The sequence below is a fragment of the Protopterus annectens genome, chromosome 6.part0, assembly GCF_019279795.1.
Source record: "Protopterus annectens isolate FY-2018-M chromosome 6.part0, PAN1.0, whole genome shotgun sequence".
Lineage (NCBI taxonomy): Eukaryota > Metazoa > Chordata > Ceratodontiformes > Protopteridae > Protopterus > Protopterus annectens.
Window position 1 is genome coordinate 414213457 of NC_056737.1, and position 21332 is coordinate 414234788.

At 44.6% G+C, this 21332-nt stretch overlaps 1 protein-coding gene across 1 annotated transcript in view; it reads left to right on the forward strand.

The window, feature by feature from the left end:
* Positions 1 to 21332, forward strand: part of RYR3 (ryanodine receptor 3) — a 3250282-nt gene that overhangs the window by 3172764 nt on the left and 56186 nt on the right. The window contains exon 101 of the mRNA XM_044074157.1: positions 16899 to 16963. Coding sequence (XP_043930092.1) covers positions 16899 to 16963 — 65 coding nt within the window. The remainder of the gene's footprint in view (positions 1 to 16898; positions 16964 to 21332) is intronic.

Here is a 21332-nt window from a genome sequence, read left to right on the forward strand (position 1 = left end):
AAAGTTGAGTTTAAACCCTTTAATTTAGTTTTTCCATACAGTTTCCCCTTACCTTTAAGGTCTATTATCCCTTTATTCTAGTTTTTCTTTAATTTTTTACCTAAGAACTTATAGTTCTTCCCTTAGGCCTTCGGCCTCCCATTCCCTTGGAGTGTGTGTGTTTTTGTAGGGAATTTATACATTAAACAACTAAATTCTTAGTTTAATTTCTATTTTTAGTTTTTTAAGTGTAATCGGTGTGCTTGTGTTTGTGTGTGGTTACACTTGTTCCTTGTTATGTCCAAGGAATCGAAGGTCTCAGGCTTCAAGAAGTGTGACTCGTGCTGTCAGAAAATGTCTCTGACAGACGGTCACACTTCTTGTGTGTACTGCCTGGGACCTTTACACCTGCAGGACTCTTGTGCTGTTTGCCATGGCTTCAGCCCCAGAGTCCTGCAGGAAAGAAAAATAAACTTATTTTAAGAGGTTTACTTAAGCCTGAGGGTTCCCTTTCTGTTCCTTCGGGAAAACCCTCCAAGGCTTCTAGGTCTTCGGCTCCAGCATCTGAGCCGAGGCCTAAGGCTTCGAAACCTCTGTCTACATCGGCTCCGACTGGAGCCGATGAGTCTCAGACTGTAGTTTCTGTGGTTTCTCGGCTCGGCTGGAGCCGAGGTATTGGAAATTCCTTTGTCGGTTCCGACTAGACCTTCGGAACCGACATCTAGAAAGAGGTCCAGGTCACCATCCCTTGGCTCCGTTCATTCGGCTCCAGCATCTCCCTTGCTGTCTGAACGGAGCCATAGATCTCACTCCTCTAGGTCATCGAGGCTTTCGGACCATGACCTTCAGAGGGTAGTGAGTCGACTTCTTAAGTCCGAGGCACTGGCCCAAATGCTTCAGAGCCCGACTCATCAGTCGATGCCTGACCCTGTCCCCCATTATATTCCTCCTCCGACTCCATTGAGCTCGGAGCCGAGGCATTTCGGAACCGAGACTGTGGTAGCGTCGGAGCCGATACAGATGTCTTCGGCTCCATCGTCGGCTCCGATTTCTTCCTTAGAAGAATCTCGGCGCTGGACTTCCCTCGTCGGCTCCGAGGGGGTGAGTGGCATCGGACCCTTGTCCGACCCCGCTCTCCCTCTCGGAGCTTCGGCGCTGGTGAGTTCGGCTCCGACATCGGCCTCGGAGCCATCACTGTCGGTGCCGAGGGAGGTTTTTAGCTTTTCGGAGCGGGGACCTCTGGCTCTGTCTGACAGGGGTGCGTTCGAGGTCATGCGGAGTGTGTTGGAACCTGGTTCAACTCCACAGTCGGCTCCGTCCGCCCCTCCCTCTTCGGTGCCTCAGGTCAAGTCGACTCACTCCCTCATCCCAGACCACAGAGAGCCAGCTCCTCAGGAATCCCCTGTGGGGATCTCATCCTCTTCCGTGGCCTCTCCTGATTTGGCAGAAGAGCCCCCTCGGAAGAGAAAGTGTAAGAGGAAACACATAGACTCACCTGAGTCCGTCACCTCTGACACAGATTTAGAGGATTCCGAGGGTTCCCCCCGTTCCCCTTCTGAAGATGTCTCCTTTGCGGACATCCTAGAGATCCTGAAACAGAGGGGAAATTGGCCAGCCCTTAACCCTTCGGAGGATGAATCTGTGTATCTTGAGGCGTTTGGCTCTCGCCCTTCCACTTCCTGGGTGTCCCCCCCCTTTGATCCCCTCATGCAGGTGGTTGCAAAGAAGGCCTGGACGGCTCCTGATTCAGTGGACCCTATCCCCAGGAGACCTTCCAAATTTATAACAGCACCAACTGACAAGCAATTTCTCACAAAAGGTGTTTCTGTGGATGCTATGGTGGTAGCTGCTGCCACCAAGAAGGAACTAGCTGATCCTTCAGTGCCTGTTCATCCCCCTAATAAAGAATCTAGGTCTATGGACAGGTACGGGAAGCGGATGTTCTCGTCAGCGACATTTGCTATGCGTTCGCTGAATTACCTATGCCATTTTACTCGTCTTCAAAGGGACTTAGGGACTTGATCAAAGAAGCAAGTGACATGTTGAAGGATCCTACGGCCGCGGGTTTTCAGGACAAGATGAACACTCAGCTGGCTACCCTGAACTCCATAGCTAACTCCTCCATGCGCCTCCTCTCTTATGCGGCTGATGGAGCGAGCAGGGCCGCAGGGACAGGTGTGGCCTTATGCAGGCATGCCTGGATGCGGCTATGCAACTTTGTGGACCCCTTTAAAACGTCTTTCACTAATTCCCCGTTTGATGGATCATCTCTTTTTGGTCCTCAAGTGAAAGAAACCTTGACTAGGTGCGAGACAGATGGCAAGACTCTTTCTGCCGTCGGAGTCGGTTTCTCCACTCCTTTTAGGCCTTACCCCAAAGGCCAGAAAAGTGGAAAAATGTGGTTCCGCAAACAATCTCAAGGGACTTCGCCTGACACACAGAGTCGGTTCCCCGCCAGAGGCAGAGGGGGGAACAACAACGGTAGACGTCGCCCTAGAGGCAGGGGGGGTCCGCAGAACCAGGGCAATCGAGAAGCCTTCTCAGATAAGCCCTTTCAGCATCCCTGAGGTGTTGCCCGACTGCCCACCTTCGGAGGCAGTCGGGGGAAGATTGTCACTGTACCCAGAAGCCTGGCTATCCCTGACTCAAGACAAATGGGTACAGTCCATCATTTCCAAAGGCTATTCCATTCCCTTCATTCGCATTCCAAACCAATCAAAAAAATCCCTTCCAGATGTTCCACCCGCTCAAAGGGATCTTGCAGCTTTGGAAATTTCAAAGCTGCTTGCAAAAAGAGCAATACAGCCAGTTCCAGCAGACCAACAAGGATCCGGAATCTACTCCAGGTTCTTTTTAGTTCCAAAGAAAACAGGGGACTGGAGACCAATTTTGGATCTCAGTATCTTGAATAAGTCAGTCAAGAAAACAAGATTTCGGATGGTCACGCTGCAGTCCATCCTTCCCCTATTGGGAAAGGGAAACTGGATGTGCTCTATAGACCTTCAGGATGCGTACTATCACATAAAAATGAACAGACGCTCCAGAAGATTCCTCCGCTTCAGGCTGGGAACCAGTCATTTTCAATTCAGGGCCCTGCCCTTTGGTCTCACCACTGCCCCCCGGGTGTTTACCAAATGCATGGCAGTGGTAGCTTCTCACCTGAGACGTCAAGGATTCCAGGTGTTTCCATATTTGGATGACTGGCTCCTCACAGCTCCCACCGAGCATCTTCTTCTATTGGCCAGGGACTACACCTTTCGCATTTGTCAAAATTTAGGCTTTTCAATAAATTGCGAAAAGTCTGTTTTGTCGCCTTGTCGTACTATTACCTTCATAGGCGCAAATCTAGACACAGTCAACATGTCTGCGTGACTAACAGATCAGAGAATAACAGACATACACAAACTGGTCTCGCTCCTCTTCAGCTGCAACAGAATCAAAGCCAGGTTAGTTCTGAAAGTGTTGGGGATTATGGCGGCTGCCATACCTCTGCTTCCATTAGCCAGATTCCACATGAGAATCCTTCAATGGATGCTCTTCACGCAATGGTCATACCAGCAACTTCCGATGTCCCACACCATCATGATTACGCAAACATGCAAAATCATCTTCTGTGGTGGATGTCTTCCCTCAGCTCTTGTTGGGAAGACCCTTTGTCCCTTCCCCTCCGGTTGCTACTCTGACAACGGACGCCTCCCTGATCGGGTGGGGGGGGCATTATCAGGGCAGAACTGTCCAGGGCACATGGCAACCAGACGAATGCCACTTGCACATAAATGTTCTAGAGATGAGAGCAGTGCTTTTAGCATTGCAAGCCCTTCAAGACTCTCTTCCCTTGGGAACGATAGCAATCCAGACGGACAATATGTCTGTAGTGTGGTATATCAACAAACAAGGTGGAACCAGGTCCTACCCCCTGTGTCGAGAAGCACTCAGACTATGGCAATGGGCGATTTCTTCTCAGCGGTTTCTGATAGCAACGCACATCCCCGGGAAGTCCAATCAAATCGCGGACAAATTGAGCAGAGCTATCCTCATGCCTCACGAGTGGTCTCTGAAAGACTCTGTTGTGAGAGAAATTTTTCTCAAGTGGGGTCAGCCTTGCTGCGACCTTTTTGCTACTCCCCAAAACAGCAAGTGCAGAGATTATTTCACCCTATTCCCTTTACCAGGCCAACCCAGCAGAGACGCTCTAGTCCAAGTTTGGCCCCGGGTACTTCTGTATGCATTTCCACCCTTCCCACTAATCTCTCAAGTGATACAGAAAGCTATCGCTCAGAAGGCCTCGTTGATCCTCATTGCTCCTTACTGGCCTCGACAGGTTTGGTTCCCCTTTCTTCATCATTTTCTGTTGGAGCGACCTTGGCATCTGGACCTAGTTCCAGATCTTTTGATCCATCAGTCGGGTCAGTTTCATCGCTCCCTTCCCTCTCTGAACCTCACTGCTTGGTTCCTCCAGTTCCAACCTTAGCCAGGCTTCCTCAAATATCTCACTCTGTCCGAGATATTTTGATAGCTTCCCATAAATCTTCCACTCGAAAGATTTATTTGAGTAAGTGGAAACGTTTCGCCTATTGGGCTCAAGGAAGGGACATAGATCCTTTCACTGCTTTCATCCAAATGGTCCTTGATTTTCTAGCTGAACTCTTCCATGCAGGTTCATCTCCATCTACTCTTAAAGTTCAATTGGCAGCTATTTCTAACTTTCATGTGGGCATTTCAGAGTCTGCCATAATGTCCCACAAGCTTTGCAAAGCATTTTTGAAGGGAGTTTTTCTTCTCAGACCTCCTATAAGAAATCCTCCTCCTCCTTGGGACCTAAATTTAGTTCTTAGTTCTTTGATTCTTTCCCCTTTTGAACCTGCAGCCTCCTGTTCTTTAAAATTGCTATCATGGAAGACACTCTTTCTGGTAGCTATTACTTCAGCTAGAAGAGTTTCGGAACTTCATGCACTGAGCTGTCGACCTCCTTATCTGTTGTTCCATAAGGACAGGGTATCTTTACGAACCAACCCGTCTTTTTTACCTAAGATAGCCTCGGAGTCTAACCTAAATCAAAGCATTGACCTTCCTGTGTTTTTTCCAGAATATTCTAACAGGTCTGAACAGAAATTGCATTGGCTAGATGTTCATCGTCAGTTAAGGTACTATTTGGATAGAACCAAACAATTTAGGAAATCTGACCAGCTGTTTGTCTCTTATGCAGAAGGCAGAAAGGGACTTTCAGTTTCAAAGGTATCATTATCTAGATGGCTAACATCTCTGATTTCCCTTGTTTATGAAATTAGACACCAAAAGCTGCCTAACAAACCTAAAGCCCATTCTACCAGAGCTTTGGCTACTTCTATAGCCTTCCAAGACAGACTGCCTATTGACACCATTTGTGCAGCGGCTACTTGGGCTACTCCTCACACTTTCATTTCTCATTATAAGTTGGATTTAGCTTCTAGGCATAGAGCTAACTTTGGTTCCACTGTTCTCAAGAGTCTGTTCCGTTAGGCCACCCGGGACAAGGTGCTAGGGACGCGGTCCCATCCAGCAAGAATGAGGCGAGATAGACAACTTAACATATAGAAGTTATGTTCTTACCATAACGTTCCATGTTAGTTGTCTTCTTCTCACCTTCTTCTTGCGTCCCACCCTCCTTCCCCCTGGCCTGGACAGACCTAGAGGAGTTTTGATTGTGACCTCTCTTTCTACCACCTCTTACTTTAGGTATATGCTGCTGTGCATATTTTCCTGGATCAGGATGTAGGTCACCCTTCTCTTCTCCCTGGTTTATAGAGGTGGACTTTGTTTATAGTTATTCTGTTACTATTATAAGCTGGGCCTAGCTTACAAACGAGGTCTGAGGTAACTCACGCCTAGCATTGTGGGATATAAGGGGAGCCTCGAGCCGGTGGAACCAACTCTCGAGCTTTTAGAGTGGCCGAGTCGGAGCCGAGGTCGGCTCCGAACCCATCTAGCAAGAAGAAGGCGAGAAGAAGACAACTAACATGGAACGTTATGGTAAGAACATAACTTCTATATTTAGCTAGTGTATTGTAGTTTTTTCCCCCCCTTAGAACTCGTTTAAATTAGAGAGTTCTCCCCCCCTTCCCTCCTGTAGTAGTGTTTAGTCTTTTGGTTAGGTAGCCATTTGAGTTAGAGGCTCCCTAGTCTTAAAAAAAAAAAAAAAAAAAAAAAATCTATCTTATATTGCTTTTTTTGTGGTAGTGTTCTGTTTTTACTTCTTAGTGTGCTGGCTTGTTGGCCAAAGTAATTTAGAGTTGTGATTTCTTTTTTTGACAGGGTATGTCTAAAGAATCCAAAGTGTCGGGATTCAAGAAGTGTGACTCATGCTGTCAGAAGATGACTCTGACAGATGGGCACACTTCTTGCGTCTGTTGCTTAGGCGCAGTGCACCTGCAGGACTCTTGTTCTATCTGCCATGCATTTAGCCCAAGAGTTCTGCAGGAGCGCAAGAATAAACTTATTTTGAGAGGTCTTCTCAAGACTCAGGATTCATCGGCCAAGACTCAGCCAGTGAAATCCCCTAAACCAGCCAAATCATCGGCTCCCAGCTCGGAGCCGTCATTGGCTCCAACCTTGCCTACTACCTCTTCGGTCCCGGCTGGAACTGAGGAGACTGCATCCTCGTCGGCTTCACTAGTACCCTCGGAGCCATCAAGGACCCAAAAAAGGCCGAGGTCTCCTTCGCTAGACTCCATTCATTCGGCTCCTCGGTCTCCCCTTTTGCAGAGTGACCGTAGTCATAGATCTTCACATTCTTCTCGGTCCTCTAGGCTCTCAGACCACAACGTGAAGAGAGTGGTCAGTAGATTGTTGAAGTCGCAGGCATTTGCCAAAATGTTGTCCAGCCCTCCTCATCAGGTGTCGGCTCCGTCCATTTCTATCGATGTTCCTCCTCCAACTCCACTGAGCTCGGAGCCGGAGTTTATTGGGGTTCGAGTTGTGGAACCGTCGGCTCTGATTACGATTTCTCCTTCGGATCTGTCGTCGGCTTCGATCCCATCGATGGTGCCTTTCGTTGAGGGATCTGGGTGCTGAGACTCCCTCATTGGCTCCGAGGAGGCGAGTGGCATCAGACCCTTGTCTGACCCCGCTCTCCCTCTCTCGGAGCATTGGCGCAGGTGAGCTTGGCTCCTACATCAGCCTTGGAGCCATCTCCCTCGGTGCGGAGGAGGATTCCGGTCTCTTCGGAGCCGGAGCCTTCTCTGCATCATGGCAGAGACGCCTTTGATGTCATGAGGAGTGTGCTGGCCTCCCAGTCAGCTCCATCTTCGACCCCACTGGCTCCATCCCCCATAGTGCCTGCGTCAACCTCTGTCCCTCCTCCAGACCCCAAGCTTGGGGAACCAGCGCTCCAGACCACCCCATTGGGTGTTTCCTCTTCCTCCGAGGCCTCCCTTGATCATTCAGAGGAGCCCCCTCAGAAGAAGAAGTGCAAGAGGAAGCACATTGACTCCCCCGAGTCTGTCACTTCAGATACAGATTTGGATGAATCGGAAGGGTCCCTGAGATCCCCCTCTGAAGATGTTTCCTTTGCGGACATCCTAGAAATGCTTAAACAGAGGGGGAAACTGGAATACCCTTGCCCCTGCCGAGGATGAATCCGTAATCCTGGATGCGTTCGGTTCCCGACCCATCACCTCCTGGTTTTCTCCACCCTTCGATCCACTAATGTCAGTGGTGGCTCGAAGGGCTTGGTCTGCCCCAGATACAGTGGAACCAACCCCGAGGAGGCCAAGCACGTTTATCACTGCTCCCCCAGACAGGCAGTTTCTTGCTAAGGGTGTTCCCGTGGATGCCATGGTGGTAGCAGCAGCCACTAAAAAGGAGTTAGCGGAAACTTATTCCTCTGTCTATTCTCCTAACAAGGAGTTCAGGACCATGGACAGATACGGGAAGTGAATGTTTGCTTCAGCGACCTTCTCCATGAGGTCACTGAACAACTTATGCCATTTCACCAGGCTTCAGAGGGATCTCCTGAAAGAGCTCGGAGATATCCTTCAGGATCCATTAGCTGAATGGGGCTCAGGCTAAAGTGGCTTCTCAGCTGGCAACCCTTAACTCAGTAGTCAACTCCTCCATGAGGCTCATTTTCTACACAGCCGATGGTGCGAGTAGAGCTGCAGGCACAGGTGTGGCACTTCGGAGACATGCATGGATGCAGCGTGTAACTTTGCGGAACCCTTTAGAGCGTCATTCACCAACACTCCCTTTGACGGTTCCTTTCTTTTTGGACCACAGGTAAAAGACACTCTCACTAGGTGTGAGCAGGAAGGCAAGACTGTCTATGCCATGGGAGCCCATTTTTCCACTCCTTCCAGACCATACCCCAAGGGTCAGAAGAGAAGGAAAATGTGGTTTTGCAAATCCCAGGGAGCTTCGCCTGACACACGTGGTGATTTTTCCTCCAGGGGCAGAGGAGGAAATAATAATAACAACAGATGCCGCCCTCATGGCAGAGGGGGTCCACAGAACCAGGGCAGCAGAGAATCTTTCTCTGACAAGCCCTTCCAACATCCCTGAAGTGTTGCCCGACTGTCCTCCTCTGGAGGCAGTCGGGGGAAGACTTTCAATGTACCCAAAGGCCTGGCTAAACCTAACGCAAGATAAATGGGTACATTCAATCATATCCGGAGGTTACAGAATCCCATTCTTTCAACCCCCTTTACCATCACGCAAGTCCCCCCCAGATGTTCCACCCAATCTGAGGGACCAAGCAGTTATAGAAGTTTTAAAACTGCTAGAAAAAAGAGTCATCCAGGAAGTTCCGTCAGACCAATAGGAATCCAGAACTTACTCAAGGTTCTTTTTGGTACCAAGAAAGACAGGGGACTGGAGACCTATTTTGGATCTCAGCAGACTGAACAAGTCTGTTCAAAGAACAAAGTTTCAGATGGTCATGCTACAGTCCATTCTACCCTTTCTGGGTCAGGACAATTGGATGTGCTCCATAGATCTCCAGGATGCGTACTATCATATCAAGATGGACAGACGCTCCAGGAGATACCTTCACTTCTGGCTGGGAGCTAGTCATTATCAGTCAGTGCTCTGCCCTTTGGTCTCACCACAGCCCCCAGGGTGTTCACCAAATGTATGGCAGTGGTCATGGCTCACCTGAGGCATCAAGGATTCCAGGTATTTCCATATCTAGATGACTGGCTCCTCACTGCTACTACCAGGCATCAACTTCTTCAAGCCAGGAACTACACAATTTCAATTTGCTCTCAGCTAGGCATTACTATAAATTTCAAAAAATCTGCCTTGTTGCCCTGTCAGTCTATTACTTATATAGGAGCAGACTTAGACACAAGGAGCATGTACGCAAAGCTACCTTTGGACAGGGTGTCCACAATTCACCAGCAGGTTCAATTCCTCATGCAGTGCAAAAGGGTACAAGTCAGGTATGTCCTTCAAACCCTAGGCTCTATGGCAGCAGCAATTCTTCTGATACCTCTGGCCCATTTTCACATGAGAATCCTTCAGTGGCTTCTATTCACAGAGTGATCCTTCCAACAGCTCCCCATGTCTCATATGATCATGATTACAGAAGCATGCAAAAGACACCTTCCCTGGTGGATGGTCTCCCCTCTAGTGACTCAGGGCAGACCCTTCATTCAGTCCCCTCCAGTTGCCACAGTGACCACGGATGCCTCACTGATAGGGTGGGGGGGCATTATCAGGGCCGGACAGTCCAATGCACTTAGCAGCCTCACGAGTACCATCTGCACATAAATGTCTTGGAGATGAGAGCCGTTGCAAGCCCTTCAGGACTCTCTCTCTTCTGGGACCATTGCAATTCAGACGGACAACATGTCAGTGGTGTGGTACATCAACAAGCAGGGCGGAACTAGGTCCTACCCCCTATGTTGAGAAGCACTCAGACTCTGGCAGTGGGCGATTTCCTCCCAACGATTCTGATTGCGATGCACATCCCTGTGAAGTCTAACGTCATAGTGGACAGGCTCAGCAGAGCTATTCTCATGCCTCATGAGTGGTCTCTGAATCAGGTAGTTGCGGATCTGATCTTCTGCAAATGGGGACAGCCTTGCTGCAATCTGTTTGCCACCCCCTTCAACACCAAATGCAGCAACTACTTCTCTCTTTTACCGCTTCCTGGTCACCCTCCCAGAGACGCTGTAGTGCACGATTGGCCTCAGGGGCTTCTTTATGCCTTCCCTCCATTCCCTCTTATACCCAAACTCATACAGAAAGCTATTCCATTGGGTTGCAAAATGATCCTCATTGCCCCCTACTGGCCTCGACAGATATGGTTTCCGTTCCTGCACCGTTACCTCATCGAGCAGCCCTGGACTCTGGATCCTATTCCAGACCTACTGATTCATCAATCAGTAGAGCTGCATCAATCCCTCCAAACACTCCAGCTCACAGCTTGGTTGATCCAATTCCAATCTTAGCCAGGCTTCCCAGCATTTCCCCAGCCGTGCGTGAGATTATTGTCTCCTCTCACAAATCCGTCACTAGGAAGACTTATGCTAGCAAATGGAAACGTTTCTCTTGTTGGGCAGAGGCTAGGAACATAGATCCCTTTTCAGCCCCAGTGCACGAAATCTTGGAGTTCCTAACAAACAAAGCTTTTCCATTCCGGGTCCGCTTCTGCCACAATCACGGTTCAACTAGCGGCCATCTCTAATTTTCATGTTGGGTTTTTCTAATCTAAACATTATGTCTCATAAGCTGTGTAAAGCCTTTCTCAGAGGAACTACTCTCCTTAGGCCCCCAGTAAGAGATCCCCCTCCTCCTTGGGACCTTAATTTGGTACTAGCCTCCTTGATTATGCCCCCTTTTGAACCGGCTGCATCCGGTAGGGATCTGGTAGGGATCAACAAAATAAAAAAGTATAGAAGTGCTCTATCAAAACTATACAAATAATAATGTTATCAGTAAGAAGTGTGCATTACAGTGATAATAGTGCATTCATATTATTTCCATAAATACTATACTATACTAGAATGCATACAAACCCCAAATTATATTTTTTGTTAAACTTTCACAAATTGTCATTTTGGAAACTATACTACCTAGAACTGGGGTCACAAATACACCGCCCGCAAAGTAGTTTTATGTGGCCCACGATTTCTGGCTTTCAGTATCCAGTTTGATTCTCAGCTGGGGTGTCTTCTGTGTTGAGTCTGGCATGAATGGAACTGAGAAAATTCACAGACTGTGAGCATATACCACCAACCCTCTCAACTGTCTGGAATTTGGTGGAAAATCCCACATTTATTCTTAAAATAAAAGGATACAAGAAAATTCCAAGTGGCTCCTTTAAATTATGATTTCTATAGTTGTTTGACCCCCTCCTCCTCCAATAGCATCATCATCCCAGACACGCAGCATCACTAACACAACGATATTGAGCAAATGCCAGCTGCTCCTAGAATGTGGAAGTGTGAGTTTTTTTTCTTCTTTCTTGATTTTCTTGTTTTGTTTGGAAGTCGATACATACATAATTATGTAGTTTATTTCTTGGTGCTGCGGTAGCATTGTCGCCTCACAGTATGACGTTGTCCTGTTCGATTCTCAGCTAGAGCGTCTTCTGTGTGGAGACATGCGTGAATGGGCATACCTTCATTGAAGGTTGTGCATCAGAGCTGGCAACTCGGCACGTAAATATCTACTGCCAATCATTAGCGGACAGGAGTTCCACTGTGGCGACCCCTAACCGGGAAAAGCCGAAAGACACAACAACTGATTTGGACTGTCAAAACACATTTTTAGCTTGCTGGGCACAAAGACAATTTAAAGGAGTTAAAGACTGTTGCACAATCTTTAAAGGATAATGTTTTGTACAGTTACATTTATTGTGTTTCACTATGTAGTCAAGCTTTAGTACAAATTTATCCATTGACCCATTAAGACAATTGTTGCAGCTGACTGTAATACACAGAAAGAAACTGCACAATAAAAATTATATTGCGGTACATCTGCAAGAAAGAATCATTTGTACTAGAAAGATGTTTGTGAAATTTTCTGACTGCTATCGGTGAGCTTTTTGCTTATGTTTTCACAATTCAGACATTCACTGCTTTTTTGAGATGTTTACCAATTTAGCTAAAGTTCACATCATTGCACAGATGTCTTTATGTGAACTAAGGGTACCTGATTTGCACTGCTTCGCCTTTGTGATTGGGTATAGGTTTATAACCAAAGTCAGAAGCGTGAGTAAGAGTATTGGTAAACATGACTTTGAGAAAGCCTATCCGTCATTTTTAAGATGCTTTTACTGGCTTCCAGAGTTCCATTGTAGTGCCCTACGGTTGCAGCTATTCTGTTCTCTTTTATTTAGGTAAGTTTAATATGCAGACTGTCAAAAGGGAAAGCATTAAGAAAACAAAACTGTAGCACTCTAACACACAGACTGTTTTGTATTTACCTAACAGCAGAAGGCATATCTCTCAACTTCTTAGCGCAAAAACTCTGGACAAAGCCATAACTAATGGGGGCACAAAGGCCCCAAAACTAGGGACAAATTTTAAATATTGTTCTTGTAAACTTAGAAAGTTGCTAGAATAAAAGGTCTTGTGTTTATTTATGTAATATTTGTTTACTGGGAAAGTCCGACTTGGAATGAAGCCAATTTTCAGCAGAGGCCCAGGGAGAAGGTTCATAGGTAAGTACTAGGCTATCTGCCCATGGGCATTTATAAGCCTAGCCACAGAGTGATGGCTTTCACCTCCCCATTAGATTAGTAACCTGGGCCTCTGTCAACAGGGCTCCTGAAGTGATCCCATGGTAGAACTTACGATTACCCATCCACTCATCAAGATTTCTCTTGAAGAGGGTCAGAGAGGAGCTCTGTCGAATATGGAATGGGATTCTATTCCAGAGTGAGGGGAGTCGCTGGGACAGGAATCTATCCCTCCAGCATGTCCTGTTTATTGTTGTACATAGGTTCAAGTCACTAGAACGAGTGGTTCTGAGGGATCTCGTTTTTTTTGAGGTGAAGCATGTCCATTAGTTCAGGGTTTGACATGGCCCTATAGGTCAGGCATAGGTCACCTCTGAGCAGACGGTAAGCGACTGAGAAGAGCTGGAGCTTTTTTAGTCGTGCTTCATACGGTAATTGTTTAAGGCCCTTAATCCTCTTAGTGAGGCAGGAAACTGGAGGAAACTCACAGGAATGCAGGAAGGACATGCAGACTCTGCACACAGAAGGCACCCCGGCTGAGAATTGAACCAGTGAACTTCTTGCTATGAGATGACAACACATCCTGGAGTGTAAATTGCCTTCATTCAGCCATTACTAAAACTAAGGTGTTTACTTTTAAAAAGAACATAAAAGTTGATATGGTCCTGTGACATGAAATACACTGCATGAATCAGCAGCATACGTAACTTGGACAGCTGCATGTATTTTAATGTGTCCCATCAATGTATATTTCACATCCTGCCCTCAAAAACATGCAGCTTTCTCAGTTATGAAAAATATGAATGTAAATATGAAAATATGAATAAAATGTAGCAAACCGTGATTAATATTTTCTTTGCAAAGCATCCAAGATTAACAAACATGTTTTCAATGTGTTTCTGAGTGGTGGTATCCCACAATCCTACTGCAAGTGTCAGCTGTGCTACTGGGTATGCAGATTTTATGCTAATAATTAGCTGAACAGCTTTTTGTCCAGATGTGCCTATTTTCCAGCAACCTTTGTTCAGATTTTTGATGCCTGCAGGTTGAGAGGTGTATACACCATGTAGCTGGAGGGGAACAGCTAAAATCAAGTTTTAACCTTATATGTATTGCTTTTATATTGTGGTTCAAAAATAAAACTTGATTTTAGCCATTCCCCTCCAGCTCTGTGGTGTATGCCTGCAGTTTGTGTTTTTTCTTGTGAGTAGGAACGGCACGAATGGAACTCGGAGACAGAGAGAGAATACTGATTAATAATTTGTTGTCATAATCTGTAACTTAATAGGAAGTGCTTATTTCTGTATTAGAAAAGTTTGAAACCAGTATAATTTTTGTATGTTTATTGTAGCATATTATTTTAGTTGACTATTAGCAATGTTGTCATCCAAAAAATGAAAAATTTTAGATGAAAAGCGCATTTTCCAAGAAAAGTGAGGAAAAATTATATTTTATCACTCAGCTGAAAAATCAGATCAAATGCCTTATCTGCTATCAATCTATTTCCGTTCCAAGGGAATAGAATATATGGAGACATTATGAAATGATGCATGGTAAAGAATATCATGTGATAAAAGGCAAAATGGAGATGAGAAAGTTCAACTAAAATCAGCTTTTGCCAAGCAGTGAAAGATCTTCAAAAATCTTAACAAAATGAGTGAGGATTCAATATGAGCAAGCTTTGTCAGTGAAATGACAGCAAAATTGTTTAGTCTATTCAATGAAGGCTAGTTCATTAAAGACTGCTTCATAAATGGAAGAGAAATTCTTTGCCCAGACAAGAAGAAAGTGTTCAAAGGTATAAGTTTGTATGCAAATAAAATGGTCGCAGAATTACTGAATTAGCCAGTAATGTGCACCATCAGCTACTTGCAGCTGTAAAAGAGTTTGAAGCGTTTTCAGTTGCCCTTGATGAGAGTACTGGCATAACAGATACCACATACTGCGCTGTGTTCATTCGAAGTATGGACAGGAACTTGAATATTAACGAAGAATTACTAGACCTGTTACCTTTGAAAGGCACAACCATGGGATGTGACATATTTGGTGAACTCGAAAAATGTATAGAAAAGTCAGAATTAGAGTGAGATAAGCTTGTTTTAGTAGTGACTGACAGTGCACCCTTGATGTGTTCTGAAAATGTTAGTGTTGGGTTACTGAAAGCAAATCTCAACACTATTGGTGCTGGTGATGCCTTCGTTGCAATTCATTGCATTCTGCACCAGGTAGCATTGTGTGGAAAAAGTCTCCAAATGAAGGAAGTCATGGATGACTAACTTTATACTCACTAGAACTCTAAATCACCACCAGTTTAGTGATTTTCTGTCCAACTTTGATATCAAATATGGAGAATTACTCTTATCACACCGAAGTCAGATGGCTAAGTAGGGGAAGTGTGCTGAAAAGATTTTTTACACTGTGACAGGAAATGACAATCTTCATGGCAGTGAAAGAAAATGAAATTCCTCAGCTAGGTGATCCATTTTTAATATCTAACCTTGCTTTTCTGACAGATTTTATACAACAGATGATAACGCAGATGTATGACAGTGTCAAGGCTTTCACATGTAAACTTTCCCTGTGGGTGAAACAACTGATGGATGGCAACCTAACTCATGTCTCAAACTTACAGTCAACCAGAATAGTCAAAGCACAGTCCTTGAAAGAATATTTAGATGCAGCTAATAATTACGAGCAGAAGTTGACCGGCAGTTTCAGGATATTGAGTCACTAGAACCCCTGTCTGCCATCTTTACTACTCCTTTTTCCATAGGTGTTGACAATGGCTCTGAAGAATTCCAGGTGGAGTTGCCGGAGCTTCAGTACGATAGTGTTCTGAAACAGAAGCACATAGATGGAGGCATTCTAGATTTTTTTAAGTACATCAGTTGAGATGAGTTTTCAAAGCGTTTCTCTATGGCTGTTCGAATCCCTGTGATATTTGGCAGCTTTTTCATATGTGAAGCTCAACAAATCAGTTTTCCGGTCAAGGTTAACTGACGAAAACATGAGAGCTACTTTGCGAGTAGCTGCTTTACAAAACATAAAGCTTAATGTTGAAGTCCTGGTCTCCACAAAACGTTGTCAGCTAAGCAGTCAAAATGAAGAAAGAAAATAATGTTTCATGAAAAAAAAATGTCGTCATAGAGCTTAGTTGAAATGACTAGAATATTTTAAACTAATACAATAGTATAGTGTTGGTCTGTTGCGTCAAACAAAAAGTTTCATAACTTAGTTTTTTAATTAACAAAAAAGTATAGTTTGTGGATGACTTGAACTTGCGGCCCACCAAAAAATCCTTGGTATTATTTGCGGTCCTCATGCTCATTTGAGTTTGAGACTCTTGACCTAGACATATATTGTTAGAACATTTTTGTTAACCAAACAAACGAGTGCATGTTTATGGAGATATTTACAAAAATATTAAAACACTGAATATTTCTATGAAGTGCAATTTATAGTGCTAATGTCAAAGCTAGTTTCCTTCAAAAACATCTAAGGTTTCACAGACTGTTTTTTGCAACAGTTTGTAAGTTACTTGTTTCTTGAGGTATTAAGTTCATATGGAAATATTGTTTATTTTAATAATTACTAACAAACTAACAACATCTCAGATATAATGGATACTGGCAATGAACTTTCCTGTTTCTCACCATGGCATTTCACACCATATCTCTCAATAACATGTAGGGCTCTCAGCTATGAAAATATAAACATAAATATGAAAATATGAATGTGACACATTCATTGATTTCTCTACTGAAGGGCACCCTTGATAAAAATCTTAGTATCATTTTTTTAATAACACTGCATTTTCTAGTACATACTATTATTATCTGATAAGTCACTTGGTTAGAGAAGCCAGGCCCAAAAAACATCTGAACACCATAAAGAACCATAGGTGTGAACTAGAAGTGTGCAAAAATGGAGTTATAGGCTTGAGTGAATTAACGATACATGTAGTTCACTGTTTTTTCTTAGCAGACCATTCAGAAATTTGTAAGGTTTACATGCAATCACTGAAAAAAAATGACAATTTCTTTGGTTTCATATCTTCTTAATAGCAGTATTCAAGACTGTGTGATTCTTGGTACATACTCATCACTGCAAATTAAACAAGGCACTTGGCACAATATGTAGAAAATATAGCTATATGTATACTGACACCTTGTTCTGTTAATGTACAGTTTGATTACTGTTGGCTTACTTTATTGATATAAAGGTCTGAGTATTGATGCTTTATTTTACTGATACACAGGTTTGATTATTGATGCCTTTGGTGAACTGAGAGACCAACAAGAACAAGTCAGAGAAGACATGGAGGTAGTTAAATTTTATGCACTTTGCATGTTCTACTACACTTTAATTCTCATTACTTTCTTTGTTTGCTGTGATGTTTACCTCACACTACATAGCTATTGATGTCTGTGTCAAAACTCTAGAAAACATGCAGTTTGATGTCTCTTCTGTCTGTTCCTCATTGGATGGATCTCCCACCTGTAAAGAGCAAGATACCTCAGATCTCATTTGCTGCTCACTACCTACAGTAGTCCTTGGTGCTTATGCTTATTAGTATATGGGTAAAATGTTGGAGTTTATCTGTTACTTTCCTTGCTTTTCTCTTGGAACAAAGTTTTTCTCCTCAATCCTTGACCTCCCTTTACCTAAAATTTTGCCAGGGTTCTCTTCTACTCTTGGACGCCCACTGGCAATCATCCTTTCTTCCTTTTCTTCCTTCCTTTATCAACCTAGTGTTATCTCTTCTTTGGATGAGTTTGACAGGTTACTATTTTTCCTTCCAGTAACTTTTCATAATGTCTGAAAAACCATCAGGGTTTAAAATGTTTTTGGTTTGCAGCCACAAGCTACCTAACTCTGTTGCACACACAAAATGCGTTTACCACTTGGGGGCTGCGCATCTGGATGAGCAGTGCTTCCACAGGAAAAGGACTTCCTCTTTTCACTCACTCCTCTGCCTCGTCTTCTGCTTCTCCTCTGTCTAAGAAACCAGCTGTCATTCTAGAGGTCACAAGAAAGAGAAAGAGAAAGAAAAAGAAACAGAGAAAAAGAATGAAAAATTCAAAGAACCAAAGAAACAGTCTCCATATCATTCCCCTTCATCTGCTCCATCTCCCAAGTTATCAAAATCTTCTTATCCAGTTCTCACACTGGAACCGATCCTCATCGGATCCTGTATACTGTCTCTTCCACAGTCTCATTTTTCTCTAAGGCCAATATCACTTATATTCAGATCAGATCTCTAAACCTTCCTCTACTGCTTCCTCTCTCAGTTCCATTAGGTCCTCCAGGAGTCTTTCTAAGGCTAACATGGGCAGGATGGTGATGAAATTCCTCAGGACCCATATCCAGCTGAGGTTCTTCCTGGATTCAGCTCCTGCTGGGACCAGGGGGATTGACCACTTCTCCTCATCAGGTTACTGCCCCTTCCCTGATCTGTCCTGCTGAATTGGAACAGCACATCTGAGTTCCTTCCAGGGTATGTCTTTGTCAGATCTGAAGACATGGACTTCTTTGACTGTAACTGTGTCTTTGATCATTTCAGCTCTGAATACTTCTGATCATACCAAATCTCAGGACTTAGTTGAAGACATTGGGTCCAGGGGAGTTGGTTAAGCATCAAGACCTATGGAGTTGTTCATCTCTCTTGTCCTGGGGCTTCAGGCATTAGATAGCTTGAGTCCAATGTTCCTTAAGACCAATCGTCTTTAGAGACCTCTGTTCCTTCTGTAATGATCCCTGGTTCCATCTTTGGCTCAGCCTTCAAGGCTTCAAAAGTGAGCTGTTTCACCCCAGATAACTGACTTCCCTTTCAAGGTTAGATCCATCCCTCCCCAACAGGATTTCTCCAAATCCTAAGCCTTCTCATCTTATCCCATCAGGACAGCCAGTTTCCAAAACCCTTGAGACCATTCTTGTTGAGAAATCCCCACTGGCTTCAGAGCTCTGTCGAGAACATCCCACTGGAGAGGTGCATTGAAAACACAACTGTAAAAGGAAGCACATTCATTCCCCACAGGAATCACTGACAGAAGATACTGGTTTTGATGAAGGAGAAGGGTCCCCAAGATCCCCTCTTGAGGATGTCTCATTCAAAGAGATTTTAGAACTACTCAGACAGAAATGGCAGTGGTCCTCTGAAGCCTCTTCCCAACAGAATTCAGAATTTCCCAAGACTTTTAGAGCCAGCCCATCTACTTCTTGGATGGTTCCTCTTGCACATGAGATGGTGGACCTGATCTCAAAATGGGAGTGGAAGGATCCAGACATAACCAAGCCAATTCCCTGCATGCCCAACAAGTTCTTAATGTCATGGAAAGACCATTATTTTCGGAACAAGGGTTTGGCTGTGGATTTCATGGTGGTGGCACTGACCACCAAGAAAGAACTGGCAGAACAGAGTTCCAGTGTCTGTCCACTTAGCAGAAGTTTTGTGCCTTGGATAGATACAGAAAGCAAGTCTATACTTCAGTGACCTTCACTGTCAAATTGCTGAACTATCTGGCACATGTCAAGTGTTTCCAGAGAGATCTGAGCAATGAGCTTTCCAGATCTTTCTGGAGGCCCTTATATGCTGAGCAGAGGTCTGTTGAGTCACAGTTTACCCTCCAATCCTTATCTAATATCTCAATATCTCGCATTTCCAATGCCATGGAAGGTACTAACATAAACATTAGGAGACATGCTTGGATGCTACTTTGCAATATTGTGGAGCATTTCAATATGTCCTTCATCAGTGCCTGCTATGACAGATCAGCACTCTTCAGCTAAAACGTAAAGGAAATACTTTCTAGGAGTGAACAAGATGTTAAGACCTTGTCTGCCATAGAAATCCATTTTTCTACCCCCAGAGGACCCTTTCAAGAAAACAAAAGGACAGGAAGGAACTTTGGTTCTGTAATTCTCAGGACTTCATTCCTCACACTTCTGGAGGGAGAACCCCCCGCAGCAGAAGGGGAACTCTAATGTTGGACATTGTCTTTGGGGCAGAGGTGGTCCTCAGAACCAAGGCTTCCAGGGTCTCTTCTCTGAGAGGCTCTACCAGTGCTCCTGAACATCTGCCTGACTTCCATTCTCTGGAGGCAGTTGAGGTGCTTGTCCCTTCACCTGTTCACCTGGCTGTCCATCACTCAAGATGTCTGTGTGCAATGGATAATAACCAGAGGCTATTTCATTCCCTTTCTTAAGCCTCTACACCTTCAAAGAAACTTCCTGATGTTCCACCTATGCAGATGGAAGCAGCTGCTGCAGAGTTAAGAAAGCTTATACAAAATCAAGCCTTCCAAGGCATCCCAACAGCCAGACAGGATCTTGAATTTACTCAAGATTCTTTTTAGAGCGAAAGGACCTGTCACATAAACAAGTTTTTGAAACAAATGAAATTCTATATTGTCATGGTACAGTCTATTCTTCCATTGCTAAGAAAGGCTGAGTGGATGTGCTCAGTCGACCTCCAGGATGCATACTGCCACATACAGATGGAAAGGCAATCCAGTATGTTTCTTTAATTCCAACTGGGAGACAGTCTTTTCCAAGTCAGAGCCCTGCCCTTTGGTCTCACCATAGGTATTGACCAAGTGTAGTGGTTGCAACTCATATTAGACTGCAAAGGTTCGGGTTTTCCTTTATCTAGATTTCTGGCTCATCACTGCTCTCTCCAGGGGTTTACTTGTTCAGGCCAGAGACCCTTGCTCCTCTTTTCTTCAGCTCTGGGTATAACTGTGAATACAGCAAAATTTAGGCTTCAGCCCTTTTAGACCTTGGAATTCATCAGAGCAGTTTTGCATATGAAATTTGAAATTGCCAAACTTTCTTAAGCCAAGATTTCATTTAGCTTTAGCTGTGCTCTCATGTCAGAAGCCACTTGCAAGACTAATTCTACACCTCCTAAGTTTCATGGTAGCAGTGTTCACTTTGATTCCTCTAGCCAGATATCTCATGAGAGTTCTCCAGTGGACCCTGTCAGTCCAGTGGCCTATCAGACATTAACCCATGTCTTTTCAAATATTAATCACAAAGATCTGCAGGTCTCACATCTGATGGTGGCTGGATTCAATGGTTGTGTCTCAGGGATACCCATTTCTTCTACCTTCACCTCAGGCTAAGGCAACCACCGATGTTTCCTACCTGGGGTGGAGAATTTCTTGGGAAAGATAGTCCAAGGCACATAGTCTCCAACAGAGGCCAGTCTTCACATCAACATTTTAGAGATGAGAGCAGTCCTCCTAGTGTTGCAGGCATTTCAGGACACTCTCCCCTTGGGTGTGATATCTATACAGATGGAAAACATGTCAGTGGTTTGGTACATCAACAAACAGGGAGGAACACGATCATACCATTTACGTCGAGAGGCCATGAGAGTGTGGCAGTGAGATATGTCTTCTCACCACTTTCTGATAGCAATACACATTCCAGTGAAGTCCAGTGTTCTAGTGAATCGGTTGAGCATGTCTGTCCACCTTCCTCACAAGTGGTCCCTCAATTAAGAAGTAGAAGATCAGATTTTCAACTGATAGGGTTGGCCTTGCTGTGATCATTTTACATCTCCCTACCAGGAGTTTGCCCTGACCACCCCCCCCCCCCAAGAGGGGGATTCAGTGAGGGATGCTGTGATCCAAAATTGAGCCTCTGGGCTTCTATCACCTTTCTCCAACCCTTCTGATACCCAAATTCC